General features: G+C 69.1%; 2 protein-coding genes across 6 annotated transcripts in view; one reads left to right on the top strand and one right to left on the bottom strand.

The window, feature by feature from the left end:
* Positions 1–2,476: 2,476 nt before the first annotated feature.
* RHOG (ras homolog family member G) lies at positions 2,477–9,649 on the bottom strand. The gene is made up of 2 exons (XM_077781735.1): positions 9,587–9,649; positions 2,477–3,723 (listed from the first exon to the last, which is right to left on the bottom strand). The coding sequence occupies exon 2, from the start codon at positions 3,692–3,694 to the stop codon at positions 3,119–3,121; it is 576 nt and encodes a 191-aa protein (XP_077637861.1). The 5' UTR covers positions 3,695–3,723; positions 9,587–9,649; the 3' UTR covers positions 2,477–3,118.
* Positions 9,650–13,639: 3,990 nt separating this feature from the next.
* STIM1 (stromal interaction molecule 1) overlaps positions 13,640–14,452 on the top strand; it is a 75,008-nt gene continuing 74,195 nt past the window's right edge. For 4 of the 5 annotated variants that reach the window (XM_077781726.1, XM_077781723.1, XM_077781729.1 and 1 more), the window contains exon 1: positions 13,640–13,911. In XM_077781726.1, the coding sequence (XP_077637852.1) occupies positions 13,779–13,911 (133 nt within the window). In that variant the 5' untranslated portion in view covers positions 13,640–13,778. The remainder of the gene's footprint in view (positions 13,912–14,452) is intronic. The other variant, XM_077781728.1, reaches the window with a different exon arrangement.

Here is a 14,452-nt window from a genome sequence, read left to right as displayed (position 1 = left end):
CTGGCTGTTGGAGCTGGGGTGCAAGATGTGACCCCTGGATCCACAGCCCTGGTTCTGGGGTGTGGCTCCCTGGAGCTGAGGCTCAGGATGCAGATCCCTGCAGGATGTGGATCGCTGGCGTGTGGAATGTGAATCCTGCCTGGTGGGGCTGTGGTGTGGGACACGGCCTGGATGCCGGATGAAGCCCGGGAAGGCTCAGCGAGGCTGGGAACTGGCCAGGAGCTGGGCTGGAGGCGTGGCACCGAGCCCACCCCGCAGCTGGCGGCCCCGCTCCCCGCCCGGCTCCTGGGGCCGTGACTTGGCTGCAGATCCTGCAGATCTTGGGGATGCTGCGGGGCCAGAGCGGGCACAGCCCCGGGCACAGAGCCTGGAGCCAGGAGAGCTGGGGCTGGCACCGCTGGGGCTGGCACTGCCGGGGCTGGCACCGCCAGGGCTGGGCAGGGACAGGGGAGCTGCCGGAGCCCTGGTTCCCCTGTCCCGGCCATGGCGGGGCCCTGCCCTCGCTGCGGCTGCCCCGGGAGCAGCTGGGAGGGGAAGGGCAATGAGCTCATCCTGCTGTGCTGGGCCAGGGCGGGGCTGTGTCCTGCTTGTGGCATCGTGGGATCCCCTCCTCATCCCAGCACCCACTTCTACACCAAACCCCACCGGGCTGGCACCTCGCCAGCCCCACAGTGGGACCAGGACATGGCCCTGGGGATCCCCAAAACGGCACCAGGACATGGGCATGGAAACCCACCACAGCAGGACCCAGACATGGCCATGGAGATCCCCAAAACAGAAGCTGGACATAGCCATGGGGATCCACCACAGTGGCACCCAGACATGGCTGTGGGGATCTCCAGAACGGGAGCAGGACATGGCAGTAGGGATCCCCAGAGCAGGAGCAGGACATGGCCATGGGGATCCACCACAATGGGATCAGGACATGGGCATGGGGATCCCCAGAGCAGGAGCAGGACGTGGCGGTGGGGATCCTCCCCCAGACAGACCAGGACAGGGATGTTGGATGCCCATGGTGGGAGCAGATTTGGTGCAGCAGGGACCCAGCAGCCCGTGGCTGTGCAGTGCCCGTGGGGCCGTGTCTCCTTGCCGTGGGCTCAGGGTGGGGCCTGTGGGGGCCACACTCTGCTGCGGCCCCGGGAGGCTCCCAGAGGTGCGGCCGGGGCTGGGCCGTGGCCAGAGCCCCCGGCCCCACTGCCCAGCCTGTCCCGCTGCCCAGCCTGCCCAGCCTGCCCCTCTGCCCAGCCTGCCCCTCTGCCCAGCCTGCCCCTCTGCCCAGCCTGCCCAGCCTGCCCCGCTGCCCAGCCTGTCCTGCTGCCCAGCCTGCCCCGCTGCCCAGCCTGTCCTGCTGCCCAGCCTGCCCCGCTGCCCAGCCTGTCCTGCTGCCCAGCCTGCCCCACTGCCCAGCCTGCCCCGCTGCCCAGCCTGTCCTGCTGCCCAGCCTGCCCCACTGCCCAGCCTGCCCCGCTGCCCAGCCTGTCCTGCTGCCCAGCCTGCCCCGCTGCCCAGCCTGCCCCACTGCCCCTCTGCCCAGCCTGCCCCTCTGCCCAGCCTGCCCCACTGCCCCTCTGCCCAGCCTGCCCCACTGCCCAGCCTGCCCCACTGCCCAGCCTGCCCAGCCTGCCCAGCCTGCCCCTCTGCCCACCCTGCCCCACTGCCCAGCCTGCCCCTCTGCCCAGCCTGCCCCTCTGCCCACCCTGCCCCACTGCCCAGCCTGCCCCGCTGCCCAGCCTGCCCCTCTGCCCAGCCTGCCCCTCTGCCCAGCCTGCCCCACTGCCCAGCCTGCCCCGCTGCCCAGCCTGCCCCGCTGCCCACGCCTGCCCGGCTCTGGCTGCAAACGGGAGCAGGGAACAAAGGCGGCTTGTGGCGGGCGCCGGGTCTCTGCCCTTCCTGCAGGAAGCCCCGGGGCCGGACAAGGGGCCCGTGTCCGGTCCTGGCCCCCCGCCAGCACGTGCCGGGGGATGGCGAGGGGGTGGCGAGAGCGGCTGGGGATGCCACTGGTCCCTCGGTGCTGCCATCGCCAGCCACAGGACACGGGAACACCGAGGACACCCCTGGGCATGGGAACAGAGGGTTCTGCCCTCCACCTGCCATTCCAGAGGCAGTACTGGGGCTGGGGGTGCCTGGGTGGGGACACCACCTGTGTGCCAATTCCTGCAGTGTCTCCATCCTCAGCGTCCCCATTCCTGTTCAATGTCCCCATGGGCACCCCCTGCACTGTCCCCGTTGCTGTCCCTTCAATGTCCCCAAGCCCCCAGGTGGGAGCTCAGCTGGGCACAGAGACGGTGGGGCTATGGCAGGGACATCCCAAGCTTCCCCTGGCAGTTACCCCAGAAGAGAGCCCTGGCAGGCACCACAAGCACCCTCAGCTCGGCCCTGGCCCAGTGAGGGGTCCCAGCCCAGGTCGGGCCAGTGACACCCATGTCCCCATGCCCAGGAAAGGTGGGTGCGTGGGGCAGAGCACAGGACACAGGGGGCCTGGGCAGGTTTTTATTTCAGGAGAAGCGACTCTGGGGGCAGCTGGTTACAGGTGAGTCCTGCTGCCCTGTGGAGCTCCAGCACCAGCCAGGGCAGGAACTCTGCTCTGGCCACACTGGCTGTGCTCTCAGCAGGGCTGGAGGTCCCTGGTGTGGGGCTCACCCCAAACACCCCCCAGGAGCCCCTGGTGCTGCCAGGGGGATCCCGGGGCAGCGTGGGGCAGTGCCAGCAAGATGCTCCAGGCCGGGCAAATGCCAGGGCTGGCACAGAGGGGCTGGGGACTCCCTGTGCCCCAGCTGGTGTAGAGGGTGGCAGTGGCAGGTCCCCATGGAGGTCTCGGGGTGGCAGGTCCCCGCGGGGCGCTCAGGGCTGGAGTGGGGTTGGCCCATCCCCTTCTCAGGAAGCGTTGCTGTGCCAGGACCGGAGAGGCGTCACCAAAAGCAGCCGCTGACAGCCGGGACGGGAGCGCGGTGCCCGCGGGGCGGGCGGCCAGTTAGTGCAAACAAGGTCTGTATTATTCAAGCTGGCGGCTTTGGGCTGGCGGCCCCGTCCCACCGAGGCTGGGGAGGCACGGGGTGGCAGGGGGGCAGGAGGAGTGGGGGGACGCCGGGGGCAGGGGCAGCATCGTCTCTCAGCCCCGTCACAAGAGCACGCAGGGCTTCTTGGGCTTGGCCGGGGCGGGGTTGAGCACGGCCCTCACGGCCTCGGTGAACACATCCTTGATGCCCTCCTGGTTGAGCGCCGAGCACTCCAGGTACTTGACGGCGCGGATCTGCTTGGACAGGCTGATGCCCTGCTGGGTGGTGATGGGCGCCTGGTTCTGCTCCTTGAGCCGCTTCATGGTCTCGGGGTTGTTCCTCAGATCCTTCTTGGTGCCAACGAGGAGGATGGGCACGCTGGGGCAGTGGTGGCACACCTCAGGGTACCACTTGTGCTTGACGTTCTCGTAGGAGGGCGGGCTGGCGATGGAGAAGCAGATGATGAAGACGTTGGTCTGGGGGTAGGAAAGCGTCCGCAGGCGGTCGTACTCCTCCTGGCCAGCCGTGTCCCACAGGTTTAAGTTAATAGTCCTGCCGTCCACCGTGTTCTGGGCGCTGTAGTTGTCGAACACGGTGGGGATGTACTCCTTGGGGAAGGCGTTGGTGGTGTAGCAGATGAGCAGGCAGGTCTTGCCCACCGCCCCGTCTCCCACCACCACGCACTTGATGCTCTGCATCCCGGCGGTGCTGGTGACCCCTCAGCAGCCTGCGGGAAGAGAACAGGCTCAGGGAGGGCACGCTCCTGGGCTGGGTCAGCGTGGGCCCCCTCTGACACCCCCAGGCTGGAGGCTGCACAGGGGTCACCCCCTTGGTTCACCACCCGACCAGTGCCCAGATCAGCTTCCCAGGCAGGCAAATCCCCCTGACAGAGACCCTGCAATGGGGATCTGCCTGCCATGACCCAGGGACACGTGTGTGCCACCACAGCCAGCGTGAACGGGGACCACATTGTCCCCAGGGTGCTGCATGCATGGCAGCCAGGCTGTGCCACCCATGCTGTGCCATCCCGTGCTGTGCCACCCGTGCTGTGCCACCCGTGCTGTGCCTCAGCTCAGAACGGGACGGAGGGCAGCAGGGCAGGGAGCAGGGGCATACCGGGGCTCTGGCAGCCCGTGCACCATCACCATCAGTCCCAGCGCCATCCTGCCCGCACCAGGCAGGGCTGGTGATGCTCCCGGCGGGCAGAGGCCGGGCTGGCGCTGTGGCTGGGTGGCCCCCGAGCCAACGTCCGCTCCGGCAGCTGTGTTTATCCCCCATCCCGGCGCGCGTCTTCCTTCCTCAGGTTCCTTCTGCAATTCCCATTACGGGCTGCATCCTGCTCCCCTTCCTGCTGCTGACCGGAGCCAGGCGCTGCCAAGCCCTGCCCAGCCCACGGTGCTGGGGCGGGGAGCTGCCCACCCTGGGGCCGGCAGCCCCTTTCCCCCCGCGATCCGGCCGTGGCAGCTGCTGCCCACCCACGGGGTCACAGCGGGAGGACGGGCACCCCACTCGTGTGCCAGGGACAGGCAGGGAGCAGAGGTGCGGGGCAGAGAAGCCGCAGTGTCCCGGAGCCCTGGGCGGGGGTCCCCGCTGCCAGGGCCCGCTGAGTCCTCGGGGTGGGGCGGGGAAGGGCCCGAGCCCCCGGCCCGAGCCCCCGGCCCGTCCCTGCCCCTCGCATGGGGAAGTCGCTCTTCCTCTTCCCGCTGACACGCGGCTTCCTGCGGCTGTGCCTGGCTGTGCCCGACCCCCGGGACAGGCACCGGGCGCTGCCAGGAACGCCCCGCAGCGCTGTGCCTCAGTTTCCCCGCTGCAAGCCTGCTTCCGCGGGCAGGGCTCCGCATCCCTGCTGCGGGACCGGGGAGCAGCGGGGCCCCGGCCCCACCCCGCAGGAAGCCGCCTGCAGGGTCCCCGGGGGCCGCGAACACCGGCCGGGCCCTTGGCCGCCGGTCCGGGAGCAAAGTCAGCCCGCAGGTTCCCTCGCACCGCCGGGCCCCGGCGCTCAGCCCGGCAGGCAGGGCTGGGCTGCGGGAGGGGCAGGACGGGGCGCTGGCAGCAGGAGCACGAGAGTGACGGGCACGGACCAGAATCAAACAGTGGGACAGGATCAGGGAGAGCAGGACAGTGGGAGAAGGAGCTGGAGCAGGAGGAGCTGGAGCAGGGCAGTGGGAGGAACATGCTCAGGGTCATGGACCAGGATCAGAACTAGGGGAGTCTGGGGTCCCTCCATGGCTGCACAGGGCCACCCTCAGCGACATTCACCTTGCACAGCTGCCACCCACATCCCCTGTGCCCCTTCTGTCCTGCAGCCACTCCATCCCTTGGCCCAGGGCTCCCAGGGCTGGGGGGTACCAGGGCAGCCCCTGGAGGGGGACACAGCTGCCCCTGTCACCCCAAGGCCCCATTTGGCCCATCTGACCCAGTCTGGACCCGAAGCACCCCTGAGCCCCAGCCTGGGCCTGTGCCCATCCCACAGTGGGCCGTGACACACACTGCTCATGCTGAGCCCAAACTGACTGTGGGCACCTTGGGATGAGCTGCACCTGGCAGGAACCATCCCTATCCCCTCCCCATCCCCTCCCCATCTTCACCCCTATTCCCATCCCCATCCCGGTGCAGAGGAAACACTCCTGCCCATGAAGGGCATCACCACTGGGAAATGGAGAGGAGGAAGAGGAGGAGAAGGAGGGACTAGATAGAGGCCAGGGGTCACTTCTCCATCACCCAGCACCCCTGGGGGTGTAGAGCCCCAGAGTGTCCTCAGGTTTGTCACCGGCACTCAGCAAACCTGGGCACACACCACGGCACACACCACGGTGCCCGAGGGCTCACACAGGAGCGTTCGGGCTCCTGCCAGCCCTGGCACTGCCAGCACCAGGTACGAGGTGCCCATGGCACAACAAGGGGACCCGTGGGCACGGCTCACACTCACAGGGCAAATGCCTCGCTGAGGAGGGGCTTTGTGCAGGGCAGAGCCCCCGCAGCAGCTCCGAGTCTGTCTGGGTGCCGAGGAGGGGATGTGGTGCCAGGGGGGCTCCGGCCCTGTCACAGCCAAGGTTTGCAGCCACAGCCACCACGTCACAGCCCCAGCCAAGCCCCTGACTCACACTCGTCTTCCCAGGGAGGATGAGGAGGGACCAGCGCCCTGCCTCCTGAGCCCTGGGTCCCTGTGTCCCCCACACGGGACAGGAGGGCAGGCAGGAGCCCCGTTCCAGGGCAGGGCCAGGGGCTGCCCGGTGGCACGCTCGTGGTGCCGGGCAGGGGCTGGGGGCCACCCGTGTCCCTGCACCACGCTGCCCCGGGGCCAGGATGGGCCGGTCCGGGGACCCTGGGTGGGTGCCTCGGCCCTGTGTGCCCCCAGCGCCTGCTGCCAGCTCCCTGCCCTGCCGGCACAAGGCCAGCTCTGTTCTCCCGGCAGATCCGCGGCCGGCAGCACATTTAACCCCTCCTGGCCCCGGGATGCCGGGGTCAGAGTGGGGCTGAGGGACAGCCCGCGGGGCACACAGCCCATGGGGCACCGGCCCCTTCCCGGGCCCGGGGAAGGAGGGCTGGGAGCACGGGGCCGCGCCCAGCCCCGGGCTCGGCACCCGCGCCCCGGCCACGCTCCACTGCGGTGGATGGCGTCTGGGGGCTGGGGAGAGGGGCAGGCGGCGAGGGGGTGTGGGTGGCACACGGAGTCCCCCCTCCCATCGCCACCCCCTGGCACGGGAAAAGCGACTCATCTCTTCAGCAGAAAAGGGAAGCAAAACCCTCTGCCAGCGCTCCCGGCCGGGGCAGCCCCCGGGGGTTTTCCGCCGGGGAAGTGGAGCAGCCGCCCCCGTGAGCTCCCCGTCCCACGGTCCCCAGCCCTGCCCCGACCTCCCTGAACCGACCCTGCCCGCCCCACCAGCCCTTCCCCGCCCCACAGCCCCGGCACGCCCCACTTCGGGCACCTCGCACCCCACCGTGCCCCCAGCACCCCGCCCTGCCCCGGGCGCCCCTCCCCGGGCACCCTTCCCCGAGGGTCGTGCCCGCGCCCACCCAGGGCCGGGGGTCACCAGCCCCGTCACTGGGGCACTCGTGCCCTGCAGCCTGCTCAGCAGCAGAAAGAGGAAATGAATAAAACTGCTGAAATCTCTAAATCCCAGGCAGGGACCCCACGGGGGTCCGTGGCCCTGGTGGGGATGCAGGGACCCCCCAGGGCCCCCCCAGCTCGGCCCCGGCTCTGCCGTGGCAGCTAAAATAACTTCCATGCTGACTCGGAGGATTTTGATTTCCCTCATTTTCCAGCTGGCGTGACTAATTTCCTCATTTTATTTCCCTCCCAGGCCGGGTCCCGCTCTGCCCCTCGCCATGGCCACGGCCACTCCCGGCCCTCGGCCTCAGCTCCAGGCGCTGCCAGAGCTCGGAGCTCCGGGGCTGGAGGGGATCCAGGCCCTCGGGGGGATGTGGCCACTCCTGGGCCTGGCCACTGCTCCCACAGCCACAGGGCTGGAGCACAGGGATCCTGCAGGTGGAGGGACGGATGGACAGATGGACAGACGGATGGATGATGGACAGATGGATGGATGGATGGAGGGATGGATGATGGATAGATGGATCATGGATGGATGGATGGATGATGGATGATGGATGGATGATGGATAGATGAATCATGGATGGATGGATGGATGGATGGATGGATGGATGGATGATGGATGGATGGATGGATGGATGGATGGATGGATGGATGATGGATGGCTGGATGGATGGATGATGGATGGATGGATGGATGGATGGATGGATGGATGGATGATGGATGATGGATAGATGATGGATGGATGATGGATGGATGATGGATGGATGATGGATGGATGGATGAATTGATGGATGATGGATGGATGATGGATGGATGAATTGATGGATGATGGATGGATGATGGATGGATGGATGGATGGATGGATGGATGGATGGATGATGGATGGATGATGGATGGATGATGGATGGATGGATGGATGGATGATGGATGGATGATGGATGGATGATGGATGGATGATGGATGGATGGATGGATGGATGATGGATGGATGGATGATGGATGGATGGAGAGATGGAGTCAGGCAGGACAGGCCAGGCTCCATGTCCCCCAGCAGGTCCCAGTGCTGGGTGGCAAACCTGGTGCCTCTCTGGGCCACAGCCAAACCAAAGCAAAGCAAAGCAAAGCAAAGCAAACCAAACCAAACCAAACCAAACCAAACCAAACCAAACCAAACCAAACCAAACCCACTTCCATGCACGAGGGCACAGCCCACACCTGCACCGCGGCCAGCACGGCCCAGCACCTCCACAACTGCTCACAGACACTCCTGGTGCCCGGGCCAGCCCCCTCCCACCACAGCCCATCCCCGTGGGCCCCTCTCACCACACTCCCACCACACCTTGTCCCCATAGGCCACAAACGGTGCCTCAGTAGCCCAGCGGCTTCTCCTTGCCCCGAGCCAAGCGGAGGAAGCCCAGCATCCCCCAGCCCCGGCACACATCCACACTGCCCACAGCATCCGGGGGACCCGTGGGTGGCCCCACGCTGACTGAGTGACCCAGTGACCCCAGGGGACACCCCATGGCAAGCACCCACGGCAGGCGCCCCAGCAGCAGGGACAGCCCTGGCACTCTGCACACGTGTGGCAGGCCTGCAGGGAATGGCTGGGGTCACACTGAGGGGGGCAGTGCAGGGGGCAGTGGGTCACTTCAGGGGCAGTGCAGGGGGCAGTGGAGTCGGTGCAGGGGGCAGGGCAGGGGGCAGTGGGGACAGTGCAAGGGGCAGTGGGGGCAGTGCAGGGGGCAGTGGGTCACTTCAGGGGCAGTGCAGGGGGCAGTGGGTCACTTCAGGGGCAGTGCAGGGGGCAGTGGGTCACTTCAGGGGCAGTGCAGGGGGCAGTGCAGGGGGCAGTGGGGTCAGCACACTGCTGGTCAATGCGGAGCTCAGTGGTCATTGCACGGGGGTCGGGGGGGCAGAGCAGTGGGGAGCAGTGAGGGAGCCGGCGGGTCGGTCAGGGGGGTCAGTGCAGGGGGTCAGTGCAGGGAGGGGACGGGGGGTCAGTGCAGGGGGTCGGTGGGTCAGGACAGGGGCCGGGGGTCCCGCGGGCCTGCAGCCCCCCCCGGTGTCAGCGCAGCCCCCGCAGCGCGGGGCCGGGAGCGGGCAGCGGTGCGGCTGCGGATTCGGTGGGCGCGGGGCCGGGGGCGGGGGTCCCGCCGAGGGGTTTCTGTCCCCGCTCTGTCCCGGCTGCTGCCGGGCCCGCTCCCACCCAAAACTCCGCTCCTGCGGCACCCCGGTCCCCCGTTACCCCGGCTGTCCCGTTATCCCTGACGGCTCCCTTACCCCCGCCGGTCCCGTTATCCCGGAGCTCCGCGATCCCACCCCCGTTCTCCCCGGCGGCTCCGTTATCCCAGGCGGTCCCGTTATCCCCGCGCTCCCTCTCCGGGCGGGTCCCTCTGCCGCCGCCCCCGCCCTGGCCCCGAGAGGCGGCTCCTCCCGCCCCGCTGGGAGCCCGGCGCGGACCCCCGGCCGCGGGACCCCCGGCCGCGGGACCCCCGGCCCTCCCCGCCGCCCTGCCCCCGCCCCGGCCCCGCACTCACCCCGGGGCATGGCGCGGCGGCGGGCGCGGGGCCGGGGCGGCGGCGGCAGGAGCACGAAGAGCAGGACGAAGAGGAGGAGGAGGAAGAGGAGGAAGTCTGCGGCCGCCTCCTCCGCCGCCCCGGGCGGTCCCGCGGAGAAACTTCCCCCGCCGCGCCCGGCCCCCCGCGCCCGCCGCTTCCTTCCTCGCTCCCGGGCCGGCAGCGCAGCCCCTGCGCCCCCCGCCATCGCCCCGGGCTGCGGGCACCGGCACGGGGCTGCGGGCTGAGCCGGCGGCGGCTTTGGGCACGACCCCGGGGCACGACCCCCCAGACCGCCCCGAGCAGGGACCCGCAGCCCCGGGGCCGCGTGGGGAGCAGGGAGCCTCCTCCCTCGCCAGCTGCCTGCGCCCCCCGAGCCCCCATCCCTGAGCCCCCCATCCCTGAGCCCCCCATCCCTGAGCCCCCCATCCCTGATCTCCCATCCCTGAGCCCCCATCCCTGAGCCTCCTATCCCCGAGCCCCCATCCCTGAGCCCCCCATCCCTGAGCCCCCCATCCCTGAGCCCCCCATCCCTGAGCCTCCTATCCCCGAGCCCCCATCCCTGAGCCCCCCATCCCTGAGCCCCCCATCCCTGAGCTCCCCGAGCCCCCCATCATTGAGCCTCCCATCATTGAGCCCCCCATCCCTGAGCCCCCCATCTCTGAGCCCCCCATCACTGAGCCCCCCATCCCTGAGCCCCCCATCCCTGATCTCCCATCCCTGAGCCCCCCATCCCTGAGCCCCCCATCCTTGAGCCTCCCATCCCTGATCTCCCATCCCTGAGCCCCCCATCCCTGAGCCCCCCATCCCTGAGCCCCCCATCCCTGAGCTCCCCGAGCCCCCCATCATTGAGCCTCCCATCATTGAGCCCCCCATACCTGAGCCCCCCATCTCTGAGCCCCCCATCACTGAGCCCCCCATCCCTGAGCCCCCCACCTTTGGCACCACCTCTGATCCCCCCAACCCCACCCCTGCCCTCCGCAGCCCTGGCACTCATCCCTGACCCCACCCCTCAACCCCTGAGACCCCCCTTGGCCCCCCGCCGCTCACCCCGACCCCACCGCTGGGGACAGGGCTGGGGACAGGGACACCCCGAGGTGACCGGGACACCCCGGGGCGGCCACTGCCAGCCCAGGGGGACCAGAGCTCTGGGGGTGCAGGGGGTGAGAAGGGAGGGAAGCCCACTCCACCCGGGGCTGCCTGGGGCCTCGGGGGCTGATGGCGGGGGGAGGTGACACCCCCTGCCCTCGGGCTGTCGGGGGTGTGGGTGGGGAGGCAGTGACAACACCGGGGGTGACAGCACCGTGGGTGACAGCACCGGGGGTGACAGCAAAGGGGGTCCAGCTGCCCCTGGGGAGCTGGGGCTCCCCTGCTGCACCCCAAGGGGAGCAGGCGGCCCCGGGCTGCTGCGGGAGTGTCCCCAGCCCCGAGCTGGGCCGGGCCGGGCCGGAGGAGCCCGGCTGCTGTGAGGGACCCCCAAGGGCCGGCTCCCCCAAGCTGCGAGCCCCCATAAGGGCCAGGTCCCCCCAGCAGTGCCCGCAGCCCGTCAGGGTCCCTGGGGCTCGTGGGGACAGCTGGGGATGGAGGGAGGCAGTTCCCGGGAGCGAGGGGCCTGTCCCCATCCCCATCCCGGGGTCTGCAGCTGTGGGACCCCCGCCCACAGCCGGCATCTTCCCCAGTGCCAGCACGGGGACCAGAGGTGGCACCCGGCGGAGGCCGGACATCAGCCCGGACGGAGGCTGGACATCAGCCTGGACAGAGGCCGGACATCACCCGGACAGAGGCTGGACACCAGCCCGGACAGAGGCCGGACATCACCCGGACAGAGGCCGGACATCACCCGGACAGAGGCTGGACATCAGCCTGGACAGAGGCCGGACATCACCCGGACAGAGGCCGGACATCAGCCTGGACAGAGGCTGGACATCAGCCTAGACAGAGGCCGGACATCACCCGGACAGAGGCTGGACATCAGCCCGGATGGAGGCTGGACATCAGCCCGGACAGAGGCTGGACATCAGCCCGGACAGAGGCAGGACATCACCCGGACAGAGGCAGGACATCACCCGGACAGAGGCCGGACATCACCCGGACAGAGGCCGGACATCAGCACGGACAGAGGCTGGACATCAGCCCGGACAGAGGCTGGACATCACCCGGACAGAGGCTGGACATCAGCCGGACAGAGGCCGGACACCAGCCCGGAGAGAGGTCGGACATCAGCCCGGACAGAGGCTGGACATCACCCAGACAGAGGCAGGACATCAGCCCGGACAGAGGCCGGACATCACCCGGACAGAGGCCGGCCCCGTGCCCCAGCCGGACACTCGCCGTGTCCGGGGAACCCCACGAGGGGCCAGCCTGGGACCCCCACCCCAGAGCGGGGACATGGGAGGAGCCTGCTCCAGGGACAGGGGTGTCACTTCCCAGAACACCCAGCCAGAGGGGGACAGGGTGAGGGGTGGGACAGGACGTGTCCCCTGTCTGTGTCCCCTCCCCGTCCCCCCGCAGCTGGTGGCCTCAGGACACACTGGTGGCACTGATCCAGCCGGGCGTGTGTGGCCCTGGGGTGTCACAGCTCCAGGAGGTGCCGGAATTTCCTAAATCCCCCCGGGAAGCGGGAACCACGGGCTGGGACCCCAGAGTGTCCCCTCAGAGAGCGGGGTGCTGTGACATGGGTGGGGGGGTGACATGTCAGGGTGTGTCATGTGTCGGGGTGTGTCACATGTTAGGTGTGTCCCATGTCACGATGTGTCCCTGTCGGTGTGTCCCTGTCGCAGTGTATCCCCTGTCAGTGTATCCCCTGTCGGTGTGTCCCATGTCACGATGTGTCCCTGTGGGTGTGTCCCTGTGGGTGTGTCCCTGTCACGATGTGTCCCTGTGGGTGTGTCCCTGTCCGTGTGTCCCTGTCGCTGTGTCCCTGTCACGATGTGTCCCTGTCACGATGTGTCCCTGTCGATGTGTCCCTGTCCGTGTGTCCCTGTCACGATGTGTCCCTGTTGGTGTGTCCCATGTCACGATGTGTCCCTGTCGGTGTGTCCCTGTCACGATGTGTCCCTGTCACGATGTGTCCCTGTCGCTGTGTATCCCCTGTCGCTGTGTCCCTGTCGGTGTGTCCCTGTCGGTGTGTCCCATGTCACGATGTGTCCCTGTCACGATGTGTCCCTGTCACGATGTGTCCCTGTCGGTGTGTCCCTGTCGGTGTGTCCCATGTCACGATGTGTCCCTGTCGCTGTGTATCCCCTGTCGGTGTGTCCCTGTCGCTGTGTATCCCCTGTCGCTGTGTCCCTGTCGCTGTGTCCCTGTCGGTGTGTCCCATGTCACGATGTGTCCCTGTCGTTGTGTATCCCCTGTCGCTGTGTCCCTGTCGCTGTGTCCCTGTCGCTGTGTCCCTGTCGGTGTGTCCCTGTCACGATGTGTCCCTGTCGCTGTGTCCCTGTCGCTGTGTATCCCCTGTCGGTGTGTCCCTGTCACGATGTGTCCCTGTCGTTGTGTATCCCCTGTCGGTGTGTCCCTGTCGGTGTGTCCCTGTCGCGCTGTCCCGGCCCCGCCATTCCCCGCTCCGCCCGCCAGGGGTCGCTGCGGGCCAGCGCCGCGCGCGCGCGGGCGGGCTCAGGGGCGTGGCCCCGCTCCCGCCCCGTTGGCCCCGCCCCCTTTAGGCGTGGCCCGTCGGCGCTTGGCCACGCCCCCTGTCAGCGCGCGCGGCGGCGCCAGGGCCCGGTGCGTAGCGCGGCGCGCGGGGGGGGCGGACGAGACCACCGCGGCGGCGCGGGGGGGCGCAGGGCTGTCCCGGCACGGACAGAGCGGGATTTTCCGGGAGGCACCGCTGCCAGAAGGCGGCGGAGGGACGGAGCGGGCCGGTGGGACAACAGCGAGGGTGGCGGGAAGGAGCGTTATCCCGGCAGAGCCGCGGGGCGCCGGCGGGGTTATCCCGGGAAGAGACCACTGCGGGCGGGGGGACTGGGGCTGTCCCGGGAGAGACCACTGCGGCGGGGGGGAGGCTGTCCTGGGAGACACCACTGCGGGCGGGGGGGCGGAGGGTTCCGGTAGCCGGTGCGCGGCCGCAGCTGACGGCGGTGCCGGGACAGCCGGGACAGCCGGGATCACCGGGACACCCGCGGCCCCCAGCCGGTGCCCATGCCGAGGAGCAGCTGACGGCGGCGGGGACGCGGAAATGGAGCCGCGGCCGGGCCGGGCCGTGCGGGCGCTGTGCGGCCTCTTCCTCCTGCTCCTGCTGCTGCTGCTGCAGCATCCCGGCCGCGCCGAGCGGGCCCCCGGCTCCCACCTGGACGACTCGGCCATCGCAGGTGAGCGAGCCCGCCTGCCCTGCCCGCCCCGCCGGCCTCGGGCGCTGCCCGGGGAAGGCCGTGCCAGCCCCCCCGCGCTCCGTTTTGGGGCCATTCCTCCGCCTTTCGGACAAGAGCTGCGCTGCTCCCCGCTTCGGGACCCCGCAAGGACCGAAATAACCCCGCAATAACCCCTGTGTGTTCCTGCTGCGGGCTCCGGCTGTCCGGGTTAAAAGTTTTACATTCCAGCTCGTTTAGAACATTGCGCTCCGCTCCGCTCAATCGCATCGGCGGCGAGCGGCATTTCACATGATTTCGCGTTGCTTTACTCGCTCGCCCTGTGCTGCTGAGAGGCTGGCCGGGAGCCGGGGACGGTGTGGGAATTCCGCGTGGAGCCGTTCCCGGCTGGGGACCCCCGGGCTGTGCCCTGCTCCGCCGGGACCGGCGAGTCCCACCCGAGGAGCGCGGGCAGCGCGGCCGAGCCGCTCTGCTTCTCTCCTTCCCATCCTCTGCGCCCCGAGAGCCACGGGGACTCTGCCTCCCTCCTTCCCATCCTGTGCCC

The sequence above is a fragment of the Lonchura striata genome, chromosome 2 (genome assembly GCF_046129695.1).
Source record: "Lonchura striata isolate bLonStr1 chromosome 2, bLonStr1.mat, whole genome shotgun sequence".
Lineage (NCBI taxonomy): Eukaryota > Metazoa > Chordata > Aves > Passeriformes > Estrildidae > Lonchura > Lonchura striata.
Note: the sequence above shows the minus strand (reverse complement) of the source record. Positions and strands in the feature narration are given on the sequence as shown.